Raw genomic sequence first — 14,092 nt, forward strand, 5'->3', positions numbered from 1 at the left:
TCAAAATGGAACGTACTTTAGCTCGCCCGAGTTGACTTTTGACAGGTAGACTTCCATTGGACCCGCATTGTGAGTGCCTGCTTGATGACTTGCATGAGTTTGATGGTGGTGATGGTGATGGTGATGATGATGATGATGAGGCAGAGTAGTAGAGTGATCCGAGTGGATTTGCTTTGACTCTGCAGCATCACTCTGCATGCTTGATGAAGCCGATGATGCCTGATTCAATGCAGATGTGCTCGTCGATGCGTGTCGAGCGATGATGACTCGCGTCGTTGCGTCACTGAGCCTTGGAGTGGTGGTCTTGCTGGAAGTGCATTGCGGCCATCTGCTGCTTGAGACAGACGGAGCGGCTTCAGCTTCAGAGCGGAGTCGACGGCCGCCCAGCAATGACGATGACGACGACGACGACGAGCTCAGTAGTGATGAGAATGGAGCAGCAGATGAGTGCAGCCGGCGACTGTGACTGTCAGAGTGACTGTGACTGTGACGATGGTGAGTGCGCCACGCGACTGCGACTGGAGCAGCAGCAGTCAGAGTCGGACGAAGCAGCATCAGCGGCGGCGGCGGCGGATTGCACAAAGCGACAGAGATGCGCGCACTACTGCTTAGTGTAAAGACAGAATGAGGATGAAGGAGAGAGTGAGTGAGTGAGCGATTCGATGGGTCGGGAAGTGCGATTCAGCTCAGCTCAAGTTCAACTCACGCAAGCATTTTGGATGGAAAGGCAAACAAGTGGACTGAATCATGCAGTTATGGAGCAACATGAACATACATGGATTTCAAAGAATCGCACCGGATTGGATTACGACGGGGTGAACAACACAACAACGGATTCTCGCTCTCTCATGATCGACTGGACTTGTCCTTCTTGTCCTTCTTGTCTTTCTTGTCCTTCTTGTCCTTCTTGTCCTTCTTGTCCTTCTTGGACGTTGTGTCCATGGCCACGGGTGTGCTCTCGGCCTCGTCGGCTGCTGCATCGTCGTTCGCAGCAGTTGCCGCGTCCTCAGGAGCCGCAAACCCTGGCAAGACGACGCAGCACCGCATTGCGTGAGCGGGGGTTGCACCTCAAACACCAAAAGCAAAGCACAAAAATTCCTCACCTGCGCCAAAGGCGGTAATTCGTTGGCGAAGACCAGGCAGCTGTTTTACCACGCGCGGCTTGTACATGGCCGGTGCTGCGGCCGGCAGTGCATCGAGCGCGGCCGAAATAACAATCTCTTCCTCAAAGTGGCCACCTGCAAGCGACGAGAAGGTAAGAAATTCGGCACACAGAAAGTTTTTTTTTTAAAAATAAAAAACAGCCCAAAAACAGGCATGCAGACGTACCAAATCCAAGCTTGCCGTCGGTAGACGTGACTGCAATCAGATTCGAGAATTCCTTCATGGCAGGGTGGTTTGGGTTGCGCGTCAGGGCAACAAGATGGTTTTTGTTCACGCTGGAAACCTGAAACCGCTCCTTGGTTTCTGCGCCAGTGAAGATTGTGTCGTCTCGGAGCTTGATGGAAGCACCGTCGAGGTTTTTTGCTTTAAACTACGAAGGCAGACATGAAATGTGAGATTGGGGATTGACGACGTTGATGCACGCACCCCGCGAACACTCTTGAAACTGACGGCAAACGTACAGTGCGAGGGACGCGAATAAGCCACAGCTCCTTGTCGCCAGACACGTTAAAGTTGCCCTTGATGGTTCCGGCAATGCTGGGGTTGTGTGCATACCCTGACGGTGCGGCAAAGCTGCAAGGGACGACGAATTGAAGTACAACAGTGAGGTACACAAACAACAATGTCGCGTCGGTTGTTTCGTGACTGAACACAATGCTCTTCAAGCATTAGTGTTGTGCGTATGCATTGTGCGTTGACTGATATGCCATCGTCTCGTTCGTTGCACAGCTCCAAATCGAGTTTGTTCCACTAAGCAGCAGCAAGTGCCTTTGGTACCTCATTGTGCGCGAGCCATCGCCTTCATTGTCACTGTCCGAGTCCTCGACTGTCTCTGGAGTCAGAAACCGCGGCGCCTTTGCCTAAGACAGCACACACACACACACACACACAGATCAAGCACAAGTGAGTTTGTATAAGAGTTGCATTGGGAGTGTTGCATTGGGAGTTGCATTGGGAGTTGCGATCCTTCCCCAACGCAACCCTCATCCACACACTTGTATATGCACTCGTACCACACACACATTATTCAGCTCGAGTAGTGAAAGAGCAGCATCAGCAGAGAGGGTGCCTGTCCCCCAATGGCAATGGCAATGGCAATGCTCAGCCAGCGCCACATGGACTGCTGCTCTGCTCTCCACATCCAATCCAACCCCTAGTCAACCCTACTCCACCACCACCACCACCACCACCCACGCATCAGACCTCGATTCCCAAATGTCACTGCAAAGGACATCACAGTCTGTCAGAGTTGCATGGAACCGAAGCGCCATCGCTTTGAGCCACATGCAAAATGCAAGGGCTCACTCTCCACCAATCACCATCACCATCACCCTCACTCTCTCACTCTCTCCATATTCTCACTTTGCGCATCTGTTATTGTGATCTGTTATTTGGTTTTGTTTACTTTGGCGCTCGCGGCGGCGTCTTCCGACTTTCGCTTTGACATTGTGTTTGTTCTGTTTTTGCTCGACGGGGTGGATTTCTAAGACTGAGCCTTTACTTTGTCGTTTCTCAGCAATAAAAATCAAGCAAAGACATCAAAAAGACTTGGAGTTGGCGTTGCGTGTGGACCTTGTCATGCTGCTCTACTGCACTGTTGATCTCTTTTGCATTTGCATTCGGATGCGTTTCGTTTGTTGCTTCACTGCTGCTGCTGCTGCTGCTGCTGCTGCTTCAGCGATGCTGCTTTGTTGAAATGTGTCAATTTGCACTTTGCATTACGTAATACTCTCCTTTCTTATAAAACGCTCATCCAATCTGCCTTTTCAGCAATCTAATCTCAGTCTTCCGTTTGCATCATTTCAACAAATCTCGTCAGTTTTGACTCTCAATCTCTTGTCTCAATCTCTCTCTCTCCCTTGTCGCTCTGAACTCTCTCTCTCTCTTTGATTTGCTGTTCCCCCCCCCCCCATTCTCACCCTTCTTCTCCCTTCTCTCTCTCTCTGTCTCTCGTTCTCATTTTCGCTGGTTATGCAAACAAAATCTGATGACGTTGAAACCAATCTCACGTCACTTTTCTAACAACTCAACTTCCATCCATCACTCAACTCCACTCATCTCGATTGCTTTGCTCACTCTGCTTCATACAAGTCGTTGTTGTTACTCACCGTGTTTCTTTCTTTTTGTCTGCAGATTGTTCTACTTCAACAAGACAAAAAACCTACAAAATGGCTGCTTCGATTTCAACAACTTGCTCTTCTGCAGACGTCACTCTTGGTGACTCGTATACGACGACCATCACGAGCACTGCCAGCACTGATACTTGCACTATTATGATGACTGATACTACTGCGACTGCTGCGACCGCGACTCTGCCGGCGTCTGCTTTGATGGCTGTGATGCAGGCAACCACCGCAACGACCGGAGAGCAGCTCACCGAGGAGCAGGCAGCCGCAATGGTCGACAACGCCGCACTCACCTTCCAGCGCCAGTCTCCCTACCCGGAGGTCCGCACCATGAACGCCGTCACTCACAATCTCACCGTGGAGGACTTCTCCATGGCGCGTCCGCCCGTGGAGCGCGACAACCTCTTCCACGCTGCTCGCCGAGGCGACTACCTCCGCGTTGTCCACTTTGTCGAGAACATGCACGTCGCTGTCAATCAGTTTGATGACTTTGACTGCTCTCCGCTCTACTATGCTGCCCTCTGCGGCCACGAGAAGATTATTGGATACTTGCAGCGCCGCGGAGCCGTCTCCATCGACCGCTGCTGGTGGAACTCTCTCAACGGCGCTTGTCGATCCCTCTTCCGCAACGCTCGCTCCTCGCTGAATGGCAGCGGCGGCGGCTCGAGCAACACTGCCAATCGTAGCAGCACCTCGCGCGTGAAGCCTCGCCGAGTGTATTACAAGACTGTCATCAACTACCCGTCCACCAAGGCATTCACGAGCAACCAGTCCAGCGCAATCAAGAGCGAACGATGCGAGGCATTCATCAACGGTCGGTGGGTTTACTTTGACAGCCATTGGGAGCGCTCGAAGGCGCTGGAAGCCTGGCGCAAGCAGCTTCGTGAGGAGCGCTTGCTTCGCCGAATCACCCAGCGTCGCCCGACTCTCGCTCGCGATGTCATTGTTGATCCTCGCATGTCCGCATCAGAGGCTATTCTCTCCCTCGACCTCGAGTCTGGCGCCGATCCTCGCGATTTTCTCGACGACGCCATCACCATGCGCATCGAAGAGCGCAACCGCCAAAAGCTCGCTGCTGCCGCGGTCGCCCAGGCTGCACGAATTGCTCGCAAGGCCGCCAAGAAGGCCGAGCGTGAAGCTGCCGCTCTGAACAAGAGCAAGGCCGGCCAGGAGGATGACGATTGGGTGGAGGTGGACGAGGCGGTCGGCAAGTCCAAGCCTCGCGCAGGCAAGGGCCCTGCCAAAGATTCTCCCGCCGCCGCGGCTGTGACGGTGGCGAAAGCCGAGCGCAAGGGCGACAAGAAGACTGCTTCTGCTTCAGCCTCTACCTCTGCGTCTGCTTCTACCTCTACTTCTGTCCCGTTCTACGCCGCCTTCTGCCAGCTCCAGGCCATGTTCCCCGGTTTGAGCGCAGACGCCATTGCCGAGACGCTCAAGTCCGCCAACGGCAACGCTGAAATCGCCGCTCAGCAGTTGATTGATGTGCAAGTTGCAGTCGAGCTGTCGGAGCTCGAAGGCAATCGAGCTGTTGTAGCAGCAGCAGCCCCTGCGCCTGCGTCTCGATCTGGCTTCCAGTTGGATGCTCTGGACTTTCCACCTCTTGGCGGCGCCAAGGCTGCCGGTAAGACCTCCTCTCCCGTGGCCAAGACCATCACAGCAGCAGCAGTTGCCCCTTCGAACTCTGCCGATTGGAACGGCATTATGGCTGCTTCTGTGGCATCTCGCGCTGCAGGCCGTACGGTCGAGGACGATTGCTGGGACGTGGTGTCGTCCGCTTCGACTGGCACCGAGTCCTTTTCGCAAATCAACACCAACGATGTCGCCATGCTGGAAGATTTGGATGTGTGGGAGGATGTCGACGCTGCCGGCGTGACTTCTCCTGCAGCTGCCCTTCGTCCTCTAACCCCTGTCGCACGCGCTCTCGCGGTGCACACGTACGCCGAGATGGCACTGCGCAACGCCCACAGGGCCTCGGTTCACCTCAAGCCGCACGTGTCCCTCGTTCGGCTCGCTGCTCAGGCTCCATCTGATGCCCAGCTCGCAGAATCGACCAACTGGCTCGAGTACGATATGGCCAAGACTCGTGACCAACTCGGTCGTGAAACAAAGACAAACCATAGCAAGCAATGGAAGTGGTCGACCTTCGGTGAGCGCAACTTTACCTGCAGCCGCCGGACCAAGTTGCGCCAGCTGGCCAAGTAAATTTGATTGCGGTTTTTCGGTGTTATCAGAAATTTTTGTTATTGTATTTGTAAATAATGTCGTGTTTTTTTTTCTTCTTGTATCATTTGTTGCGCGACAACATCCATTATTTGTACTTGGTCTGGTTAGTACTTTCGCCTCGGGTTGTTTCTGCCAAAACCAAGCCAAGACCAGAGGACAGTCGGAAGTCAGTGAGAGGCGATGGGCAAAACATAAACGTGTGACGCCACTCTCAAAAAACAAAAACAGAAAAACAAACAACTCACAAAGGATTCGATCGGTGCTGGTACGCCACCATGAGCTTCTTGCGATACAACGAGTAAATGTCGTCCTCGCCTGTCACTTCTGTGGGATCCGTCACACCCAAACCAGCGGTGGATGTTCGTTGGGCTCTGTAGTGAACCAATCCAACACACAAAAAAAGCAATCAGCAATTGCTTCGTCCAACCCAAAAACAAAAAAAAAAAAAAAAAAAAACGTTCAAAACAAATGGGCGCACGTACGCTTGAACTGGAGCGACTTGCCCATGCTCCTGAGCTCCCAGCCCTTGACCCTCAGACCAACCAGAACGCTGCAGCATCTGGTAGCCCTTGTTGGCGGATGACAGTTGTTGGGCGTCGTCGACCGCACTCGATGCCGGCGTGACGCGTTTGCCTTCCTGGAGTTGCTGCATTTGCTGTGCAAATCGCCGCTCGACCTCGGCTGGTAGGTACTGCGACAGATGTTTGAATTCAACTTCGGAGGCTGCGGCATCAAAAAGCATACGCACACAAAGATTAAGCACTCCAAGAGTGAGCACCAAACTGAAAATCAAGCACAAAGTTCCAACCAACCATCAGAAAAATGCTGTACCAGCAGAGCCCTCCATCTCTTGCATGCGACGAAGGTGTTGTTTGTGTGAGCGGATGGCCACTTGGCGCTCCTCTGGATCGAGAATGTGGGCAAACTTGGCCTCGTCTAGGTCGCGATCGATCGGTCGCCTGGCCTGCACCGGCCGACGATTCGAGTGAAACTGTTGTGGTGCAGGGAGGTGGCGGCCGGGCGGAGCGGACGGTGCGTTGAATGGAGGCTGAGGGGCAGTCGGAGAGGCGTGGCTGGGATTCGGTGGCGCTGTAGGCTCGGCGTCGTCGCCGTCCGCCCAAGGTGGTGGCGCAGGCGAGTCGCGTGCTGCTGGTGCCTGTGTTGCATTACGTTTTGCAACATTCGGGTTTGGATTGGACGTCATAAACACTTTAGGCATGGCTGTCGAACGAGAAGAGGCTGCTGTGGCAGCTGCGGTCGCGGCCACAGGCTCTGGTGCTTGCATCGGTAAAGACGAGCTAGTCGGAGATGCTAGTGTCGATGGTGTGCTTGCTGTAGTGGCAGGCACAGCTGCTGCTGCTGTTGTTGTTGTGTTGGGTTGATCGGAAACGCCATGGACGGCATCCGCAGAGCTTTCTGGGTCGACCTGCGAATGCGACGATATGGCAGTTTGGGGCATGCTGTCGCCTTGCGGGCGGGGTGGGCTTCTTGGGCGCGACGCATGAGGCAATTGAACTGCTTGTGGAGGCGGTGGCGGGAAAGACCGCTCCTCCTGCTGCCGCTCATCAAACCGCTCATGCTGTCGCTCAGCGCCAGCAAACAGAGCCGGATTGTCATGGTACGCGCGAGACTCAAAGGCGCGCTCTCGACGGGAATCGTTGTCGTACCTTTGCTCTGGATGTTGTTGCCGCCAATCTCTACTTCGGGACTCGCTCCACGAGGGCTCGTTCCGCGGTGCAGGTTCACGGCGATCGCGCTCGTAACTGCCATGCGCATGTCCATCTTGCTGTCGAGGCGCTCTGTCGTGACGGTACATGTCACCTTGGAACTGATTCGCATGGCTTGCATGATGGTGTCCACGATCTTGCCACTCGTTGCGCCACGGCGGCGGCGGCGGCTCCTGGTGCGCCGAGTACTCGCGAGCATGATTGTTCGTACTGAACTGCTCAGCATACGGCTCAGCGTACGGCGGTCGGGGCGCTGCCGAGCCTGGCAATGGAAGCAGTCCCTGGCGACGGGCCGCTCCGGCCAGCACTGGGCCGCCTTGCCACGGCGCCGGCTGCTGCATGGGCGTGCCATACAGACCTCGCTCGCTTGGATGCGGCTGCGGCGGGTGCGCGGTGTGCGCGGCGTAGTCGTCCTCGTACGGGCGCTTCTGGCCTCGAGCACTGCGCCCGGTCTCCCACGGCGGCCGTCCACCATCAGCAGCATCATATCCAGTACCACTACTGCTACTACTGCTACCACTACCACTACCACTAGGAGCAGCAGGAGCATGGTTGTTGGATCCGCCACCGGGCCTCGCTCCGACTGCGCCTGCTGCTAGGCCTGCAGAGACCACGCCCGCTCCGCCTGCATTGCCCGCGACACTCGAGGCGAGCTTGGGGTCCTTTTGGGCGAGCTTCTGGTCCAGAATCCGCGCGAGCTCGGCCGGCGAGACTTCCGGCGGTCGGCCTGCCTTCTGCTGGGTCGCTGCTCTTCGCATTTGGCTGGCAATCTCACTATCAAGGAAGGAAGGTCGCTCAGCGTGGGATGATCTGAGATGATCTGAGCTGAAACGTGGGCGGCGCTGGGGGAGGGTGTGGAAGTGCAGGAGGAGGGTGTGGCAAATCTGAGAATTGGCAAATAAACAAATCAGCAATGAAGAATGAAGCCAACACATAAAGAAACTGAGGCTGAGATTACATTGAGAGAACCAAAAACACACGACTGTGGAAGCGGCAATGTTCAGACAGCCTTGCGCTCAGATAGTTTGGACTTGAGCTTGCTCGACGCGTTTGATCAACATTTCAACTTTTGGCTTTGAAGAATGCGCTCGACAACACTTTGCCTATTGATGCTCGGCAAGCTCGACCGCCCAGTCACACAACAGACATCGGAAGAGAAGCGGCGCTTGGTGGTTGCTCGAGTTGATTGGTTTAAAAAACGGGGTTTTTACAAAGAGTTGCGAAACGAAGAGGACACACACACACACAACAGCTTTTTACAAACAGGCTAAGCACATTATCGCATCGTCAACATACAAAGAAGGAGGAGGGGAACCAAGCCCCCCTTTCCGCTTTGGCAGATCAACCGCAAACGAGATGTATGCGTAAAACGTGTTAGTCACCTTCAGGATAGAAAAACAACTGCACACATCGACAAACGACACCCACAAAGACGCAAAAGCAAAAGGCAATGCATTGCTTTTTAGACGTCAGACACCAAAGTGTGCTGCTTGGGAGACTCGACGCGACGCAGACGGAAGGCAATGCTTTGGACGCCGAGAACCATCACAAGAACAATGAAGGCCGATGACACAGACACAATGGCCATGGTGCTGTACATGTATTGGGCGCTGGACTCGCGCAGCTGGCCAGCACCAAACTGGCGATCGACAGTGAGCTGAGCCACACTAGCGTCGTTCTGCGCACGGACTTGCAGGGTGTTGCTCATGGCACGGAAGCCAGGAGCAGCCTTGCGGTGCGTCTTGTCCGAGCCGCTGGCAATAAACTGCACATTGCGACGCTGCTGGCTGCTGCCACCGTGGCCAATGACGCTCGACACGCTGCCAATCACATGCACGTACCAAGTGGTCGCAGAAGCAGCGAGCGGACTGGCGTTGAAGCGCAAACCAAGGCTTCCAGTCAAGGACGCCGCGGCACCACCACTCGGGGCCAAAACCTCGGGATGGGCGGCGGACATGGACAGCTGGGCCAGCGGAGCACCGGCAGGAGCAGAGCCATACACAAGGCCGCGGTACAAGGACGAGATGGCGGTATCGAGACAGCCATGGTGGCCCTCTTCCAGTGAAATGACAAAGAAGGGTGGCGGCGCGCACACGTAGACGGCAACATAGTCCATCTCCAGGTTTCGGAAGCTGCCATTGATGGGCACGACCACATCTGTGCGGAGGTAGACGAAATCGCCGGCTTCAAACGCACCAACGTCGTTGCTGCCTTCGTTGAAGGCCTCGGCAGAGGCAAAGGTGCGGACCACGAGTGAAAAGTCGCCAACAGCAGCGCCATCGACAGTGGCGCGGCGCACAATGTTGTGGTTGAGAGAAATGTCCGCCATGACCTCGCGCGCAAGCTCGTTCTCAAACACAAAGCGGTACATGCCATTGTCGGTGGTTCCATTCCAAACGCCGGTCGACGTGCAGTCAAAGAACTGGTCGCAAGCCTCGGAGGTGACGGATGAATTCGAGCACGCAAGGCCCCCGCGCGCAGACTCGTCCTCCGTGCAGGTGATGGTTGCGCTCGAACCTGCAAAGACGGCAGAGACGGGGTTGGAAACAACAACATAGCGGTTGGCCATCGTGCTCGAGAGAGCAGCAGTCGGGTTGTACGTTGTGTGCAAGCGCACGGACAGGAGGCCGGCTTCGTCGAGTGTGTTGGACTCGGTGCCCACAGAGAAGGTCTGCTGCGTCGAGAGATCGCCGTGAACGCCCGACAGGTCACTGGCAAAGCGGAAGCTGAAAGGGTAGCGAGCGGTGGAGGTGGTAAACAGACTGCTCTCCGGGTTGTGGCGGTCGACCGGGCGGAAGTACACGACATGGATGACACCAGAGTAGACAAGATCCGACGCCCCGGCAATGTCATCCGAAGCCTCGTGACCGACAGAAAGCGCTTGCGTTTCGCCGTCCGCCTCGCGACAGCTCGAGAGCTCACTCGATGTAAACGTTGCGGAGAGCTGGATGCGCGAGCAGGAGGACGCGCTCAGCGTCCAGCTGCCAGAAAAGCCGTCAGCGGCAGTGGCGGCCGACTCGTACGGGTAAAACCAGGCATCGTTGTTGAGCGCCGGGAACTCGGAGCCACCGAAATCAGCGGTAGGCTGCGATGTGAAAAGCAGCTCGTACGGAACGCCGTTGCCCGCAGTGACACGGCGATGAGCGCACTTGGTCTGCGACCGAATGGAGCCTGCGTCACTCGTATGGGGGTTGAACTCGGCCAAGTCGGCGACAAAGGAATAGCCGTCCGAAATGTACGGAAGCGCGAGCTCAAAGTGGAACGTGTCGGTGGCGACATCGTACGAAACGGCAAAGTCAGTGTCGTACGGGGTGGACGGCGTCGCACCGGGGCCGAGGCGTTGCAGGTCTGGGCAAGATGCCTGGCTGTACTGGCGAATGGACACTGCTCCGTGGAAGACGTTGTCGGGATCGGACGGGACCACCACAGAGAAGAGCACGTAGTGGGTCGTGTCGCTGGTCGCGGGGGTGGCCTCGAGATGGACAATGCCGTGCCACTGTGACAACACGGCGGCACCGCCAGACGGAATCGGCTTGGTTGCATCACGATCGCCATTGGACAGCGAATCGTACAACGCAGCGCCACCATCGTGGCCATAAATTGTCCATGTTGCTGTGCCCACGAGGGAAGACCAGCTGGCAGGCAGCAAGCTGGCAAGATGCAAGGCAAAGAATCCATCGCTGGCGAGATTGCCGACAGTCGAGCCCTCGGCCAGGGCGCCCGAGTGATCAAACGACAAGGAATCGCCGTCCACGTCCGAGTAGTACCAAGGCAGCTGGCCAAGCAGGGGCTCCACGAGTTGCACAGGCACGCTCGAGGTTTCCAGCGAGCGGAAGCGGACCAAGCGACCGTCCGCGCGAACCTCAATATTGCCAAGGCCGACGCAGCTCGACGTGGTGCACGCGGCCGTCTTAAAGTCAATGTGGGTGATGCTAAAGCTCAGCACTTCGGCCGGGACGCCGTTCAGCTTGACAGTGAGTGTGGACGCAGAGTCATAGTTGGGGCCGAAGAGCCGATTGCCTTTCAACGAGACCACAAGGCCACCAGCGCGGCCTCCGTGAATGTGCGAAATGCCAGTGACGGACGTCACATATGGAGCAAACTGGAGCACTTCCACGACAGGGGACATGGCGTTCTCAACCTGACCTTGCAGCACCAAAACAGACGTTGAGCCGTTGGCGGGGTTGGTCCAAGTCGCCAAAGCTGGGGCGGCGCTACTGCTTCGACCTCCTGGATTCTGGATGGTGGTCACCTCGTACGTCTCCAGATCGACTGCGGCCATGGTCGTCTCCGTCGCGCTCATGTCGTGGTTGGATCCGCCGTACAGCACCAGGTAGCGATCTTCAACGATGACAAATGAGCAGTAGCTCCGAAGGTGATCAAGATGGATGACCGACACGCTGTCGGTAGCTCCATCATACACGAACAGTTCCATTCCTAACGGCCCAGTCGCGTGGGCGCCGCAGCCGAGGAACACTTTGTCGCCGTAAACCTGCGCAAGCAGATTCAGGTAGCCACCCGTCATATTGTTGGTGGACAGTGGCATGAGCTTGCTCGTCCAAGTCTCGGTCGCAAGGTCAAGCACATCGACCATGGGCGAAGAATCGCCGAGAGCATTAGATGTCCCACCAGCAACCACCAGCTTGCCCGCGACCACTGCCGCAGCGCCCTGAACGTGGGCATGGGGCAGGCTCACATTGCGCCATGTCAGCGTTTCGAGATTGATCACGTACAGATCAGGCAGCAGATTCGTGTCGAGCTCGCTAATGCCACTCGCCATGTACAGGATGCCATCCGCGCTTGCGCACGCCGCGCGGCTAATGTTGAACCCAAGCGAGAAGACCGGGTTTGACCACAACCCAGTGTCTTCGTCGTACACTCTTAAACTGTCGTCCATCTCAATGTACCAGTTGCTATTCATGCGCTCGCCGCCGTAGAAGAAGTGCTTGTTGCCGAATTTTCCGGTGCATGCACCCCAACGGGCGCCTCCCGGGATGAGGGTCGATGACCAGGCGCCGGTGGTAAAGTCGTACTGCTCCAAGGTGTCGGCAGCCAGCGGCCAGTCAAAGATTTGACCGTAGGTGAACAAGGGCATTCCGTTTGTTTTCTGAGCTTGAGTGACGAAAAGCCGAGAGTTCCACGACAAGTCGGTGCGAACATAGCCGGACTCCAGGACGAGCGGTTGGCTTGCACCCTGCGCAAGTCCAAGCAGGCAGAGCAACCCGGCCAAGCAGAAAAGCACTCGAGCGGTGATTGTCATTTTTGTTTGTTTGTGCACTGTATTTTCAGAACAAAATGGATGATGAAGAAGGAGGTTAGCCGTCATTTTCAACCAAGAACAAACATCAACAACATAAAAACATAAGAAAGAAAAAAAGGTTTTGTCAACCCAGAAGCCAAACCTTGCATTTCCAAGTTTGGAACAAATCTTGTTACCAAACGAGACAGTCCGAGTCGGTATTTCGTATTTTTTGTTGTTTTATTTTGCTTTTGTTTTTTGTTTTTGTTTTTGTTTTTGTTTTGCTGTGCGTTGTTTTGGTTTGTGGTTTGGAGAAAAAAAAACGCGCGACGAAATGATACGAAAATGATCAGAACGACAACAAAAAAACGTCTCCCGTCAAGATGAAAACTCTGGAAAGCTCGAAACTCAGTCCATGAAGGAGTGAGTACCAGACGGAAGCGAGGAGTTCAACCGAAGAAAGCCGGGGGGAGGGGAAAGAGAGTGAGAGACAGGGAGAGAATACAGCGCGCGAGAGAAAGCCGGGGGACGAGTGCTGCCATAAAGCTGACACACAAAAGAAGGGCGATGCAAAAAGCCGCAAGATTGCCTATTCAATGAAACGCATTGGGGAGCAAACTCGGCACGCTTTGCGGATTTGCGAGGCAGATACGAGGCGGGGGTGGAGGACCGTACTGCAACACAGACAAACAACAGGAGCGAAGATGGTATCCGAACAAGCAACGCACCTAGGACAAGCACAGCGTCGAAACCAAAGAAAGAGTCAAAGCACAAGGAGAAGAAACAAAAAAAGATGAATCAGAAAAAAAATGAATGAACGCAGACAAAGCACCAAAAGAGAAACTCAATAAAAAAAAAAAAAGAATAAAAAAGATAAACAAAAGAGCAAATATCGTCTCACGATGTGTGTCAGGCCCTTCTCATTATGATGTGCCCTTTGAAAGAGTGTCGTGTTTTTGGTTGGCCAGCCGGGAAACCGCAAGTATGCCTCGCTCGATATTGGCAAAAAAAAAATACAAAAAGTATGCTCAAAGTGAAAAGAACGCAGCAGTATTCAGGCGTGGTTGCTTTTGGAAGGAGTCCAGCATCACTCTTCTTAAATTTGCGGAATTTGCGCCATTTTTATGTCGTGTTGCGGTGGAAGGCTAGCGACCGACGCCTGAGGTGGATGCAGAGGACGGCGAAACAATTCCCAACTTCATTTCGGTTCCTTTTCGTTTTTTTCGTTTTTTTCGGTTTTTTCGGTTTTTTCGTGTTATTGTTGTGTTTTTATTTCGTACTTTTCACGCTTGTTGCGCTTGTTGAGCCTTTTGATTCCTATTCGTATGAAGGTGCGGATTTGCAAGAAGGGCAGCAACTTACAGTGGTACGTCCCCTCCCCCATCCACCACCGCCCTTCAGCTTCCCGCCCCTCTTTCGCCCTGCTTTGTACTCGCATTTAAACCTTTTCATTCATTGGCGTTTCATTTTTTACGCTGCTCTTCTCGATCGTGATGCTTTGCGGTTTGAGGGGGTTTTTTTATCTTTCGGGTGAGCTTTCCATTTTCGGTTATGTGTGAACTCGCTCTTGACTCGCATTCCAAGTGAAATAAAAAAAAAACTCGCGACTAAAT

At 54.6% G+C, this 14,092-nt stretch overlaps 4 protein-coding genes across 4 annotated transcripts; 1 reads left to right on the forward strand and 3 right to left on the reverse strand.

Moving 5' to 3' along the window:
* Positions 1-187: 187 nt before the first annotated feature.
* On the reverse strand, positions 188-2,611 carry CAOG_06941 (hypothetical protein; the record flags this gene model as incomplete). Its single annotated transcript, XM_004343615.1, has 8 exons — positions 188-219; positions 285-604; positions 863-1,022; positions 1,104-1,238; positions 1,330-1,534; positions 1,626-1,737; positions 1,942-2,024; positions 2,570-2,611. 8 exons carry the CDS (start codon positions 2,609-2,611, stop codon positions 188-190), a joined length of 1,089 nt encoding a protein of 362 aa, XP_004343665.1.
* Positions 2,612-2,944: 333 nt separating this feature from the next.
* Positions 2,945-5,588, forward strand: CAOG_06942 (hypothetical protein). Its single transcript, XM_004343616.2, has 2 exons — positions 2,945-2,978; positions 3,298-5,588. Exon 2 carries the CDS (start codon positions 3,333-3,335, stop codon positions 5,490-5,492), a length of 2,160 nt encoding a protein of 719 aa, XP_004343666.1. The 5' UTR covers positions 2,945-2,978; positions 3,298-3,332; the 3' UTR covers positions 5,493-5,588.
* Positions 5,519-8,145, reverse strand: CAOG_06943 (hypothetical protein). The gene is made up of 4 exons (XM_004343617.2): positions 6,345-8,145; positions 5,996-6,236; positions 5,759-5,884; positions 5,519-5,642 (listed from the first exon to the last, which is right to left on the reverse strand). The coding sequence occupies exons 1-4, from the start codon at positions 7,996-7,998 to the stop codon at positions 5,618-5,620; spliced, it is 2,046 nt and encodes a 681-aa protein (XP_004343667.2). The 5' UTR covers positions 7,999-8,145; the 3' UTR covers positions 5,519-5,617.
* Positions 8,146-8,426: 281 nt separating this feature from the next.
* CAOG_06944 (hypothetical protein) lies at positions 8,427-13,374 on the reverse strand. Its single transcript, XM_004343618.2, has 2 exons — positions 13,208-13,374; positions 8,427-12,517 (listed from the first exon to the last, which is right to left on the reverse strand). Exon 2 carries the CDS (start codon positions 12,498-12,500, stop codon positions 8,703-8,705), a length of 3,798 nt encoding a protein of 1,265 aa, XP_004343668.1. The 5' UTR covers positions 12,501-12,517; positions 13,208-13,374; the 3' UTR covers positions 8,427-8,702.
* Between the last annotated feature and the right edge of the window lie 718 nt (positions 13,375-14,092).

Source organism: Capsaspora owczarzaki (assembly GCF_000151315.2).
Source record: "Capsaspora owczarzaki ATCC 30864 unplaced genomic scaffold supercont2.13, whole genome shotgun sequence".
In the NCBI taxonomy this organism is placed as follows: domain Eukaryota; class Filasterea; order Ministeriida; family Capsasporidae; genus Capsaspora; species Capsaspora owczarzaki.

Bases quoted from the DNA above. Each gene is read 5' to 3' on its own strand.
- CAOG_06942 (XM_004343616.2), top strand. From the start codon at position 3,333: ATGGCTGCTTCGATTTCAACAACTTGCTCTTCTGCAGACGTCACTCTT.
- CAOG_06943 (XM_004343617.2), bottom strand. From the start codon at position 7,998: ATGCGAAGAGCAGCGACCCAGCAGAAGGCAGGCCGACCGCCGGAAGTC. The intron at 5,885-5,995 runs GTACGTGCGCCC...GGTTCACTACAG, and splicing joins CAAGTCGCTCCAGTTCAAGC to AGCCCAACGAACATCCACCG. The intron at 5,643-5,758 runs GTGAGTTGTTTG...TGGTTTTGGCAG, and splicing joins CAGCACCGATCGAATCCTTT to AAACAACCCGAGGCGAAAGT.
- CAOG_06944 (XM_004343618.2), bottom strand. From the start codon at position 12,500: ATGACAATCACCGCTCGAGTGCTTTTCTGCTTGGCCGGGTTGCTCTGC.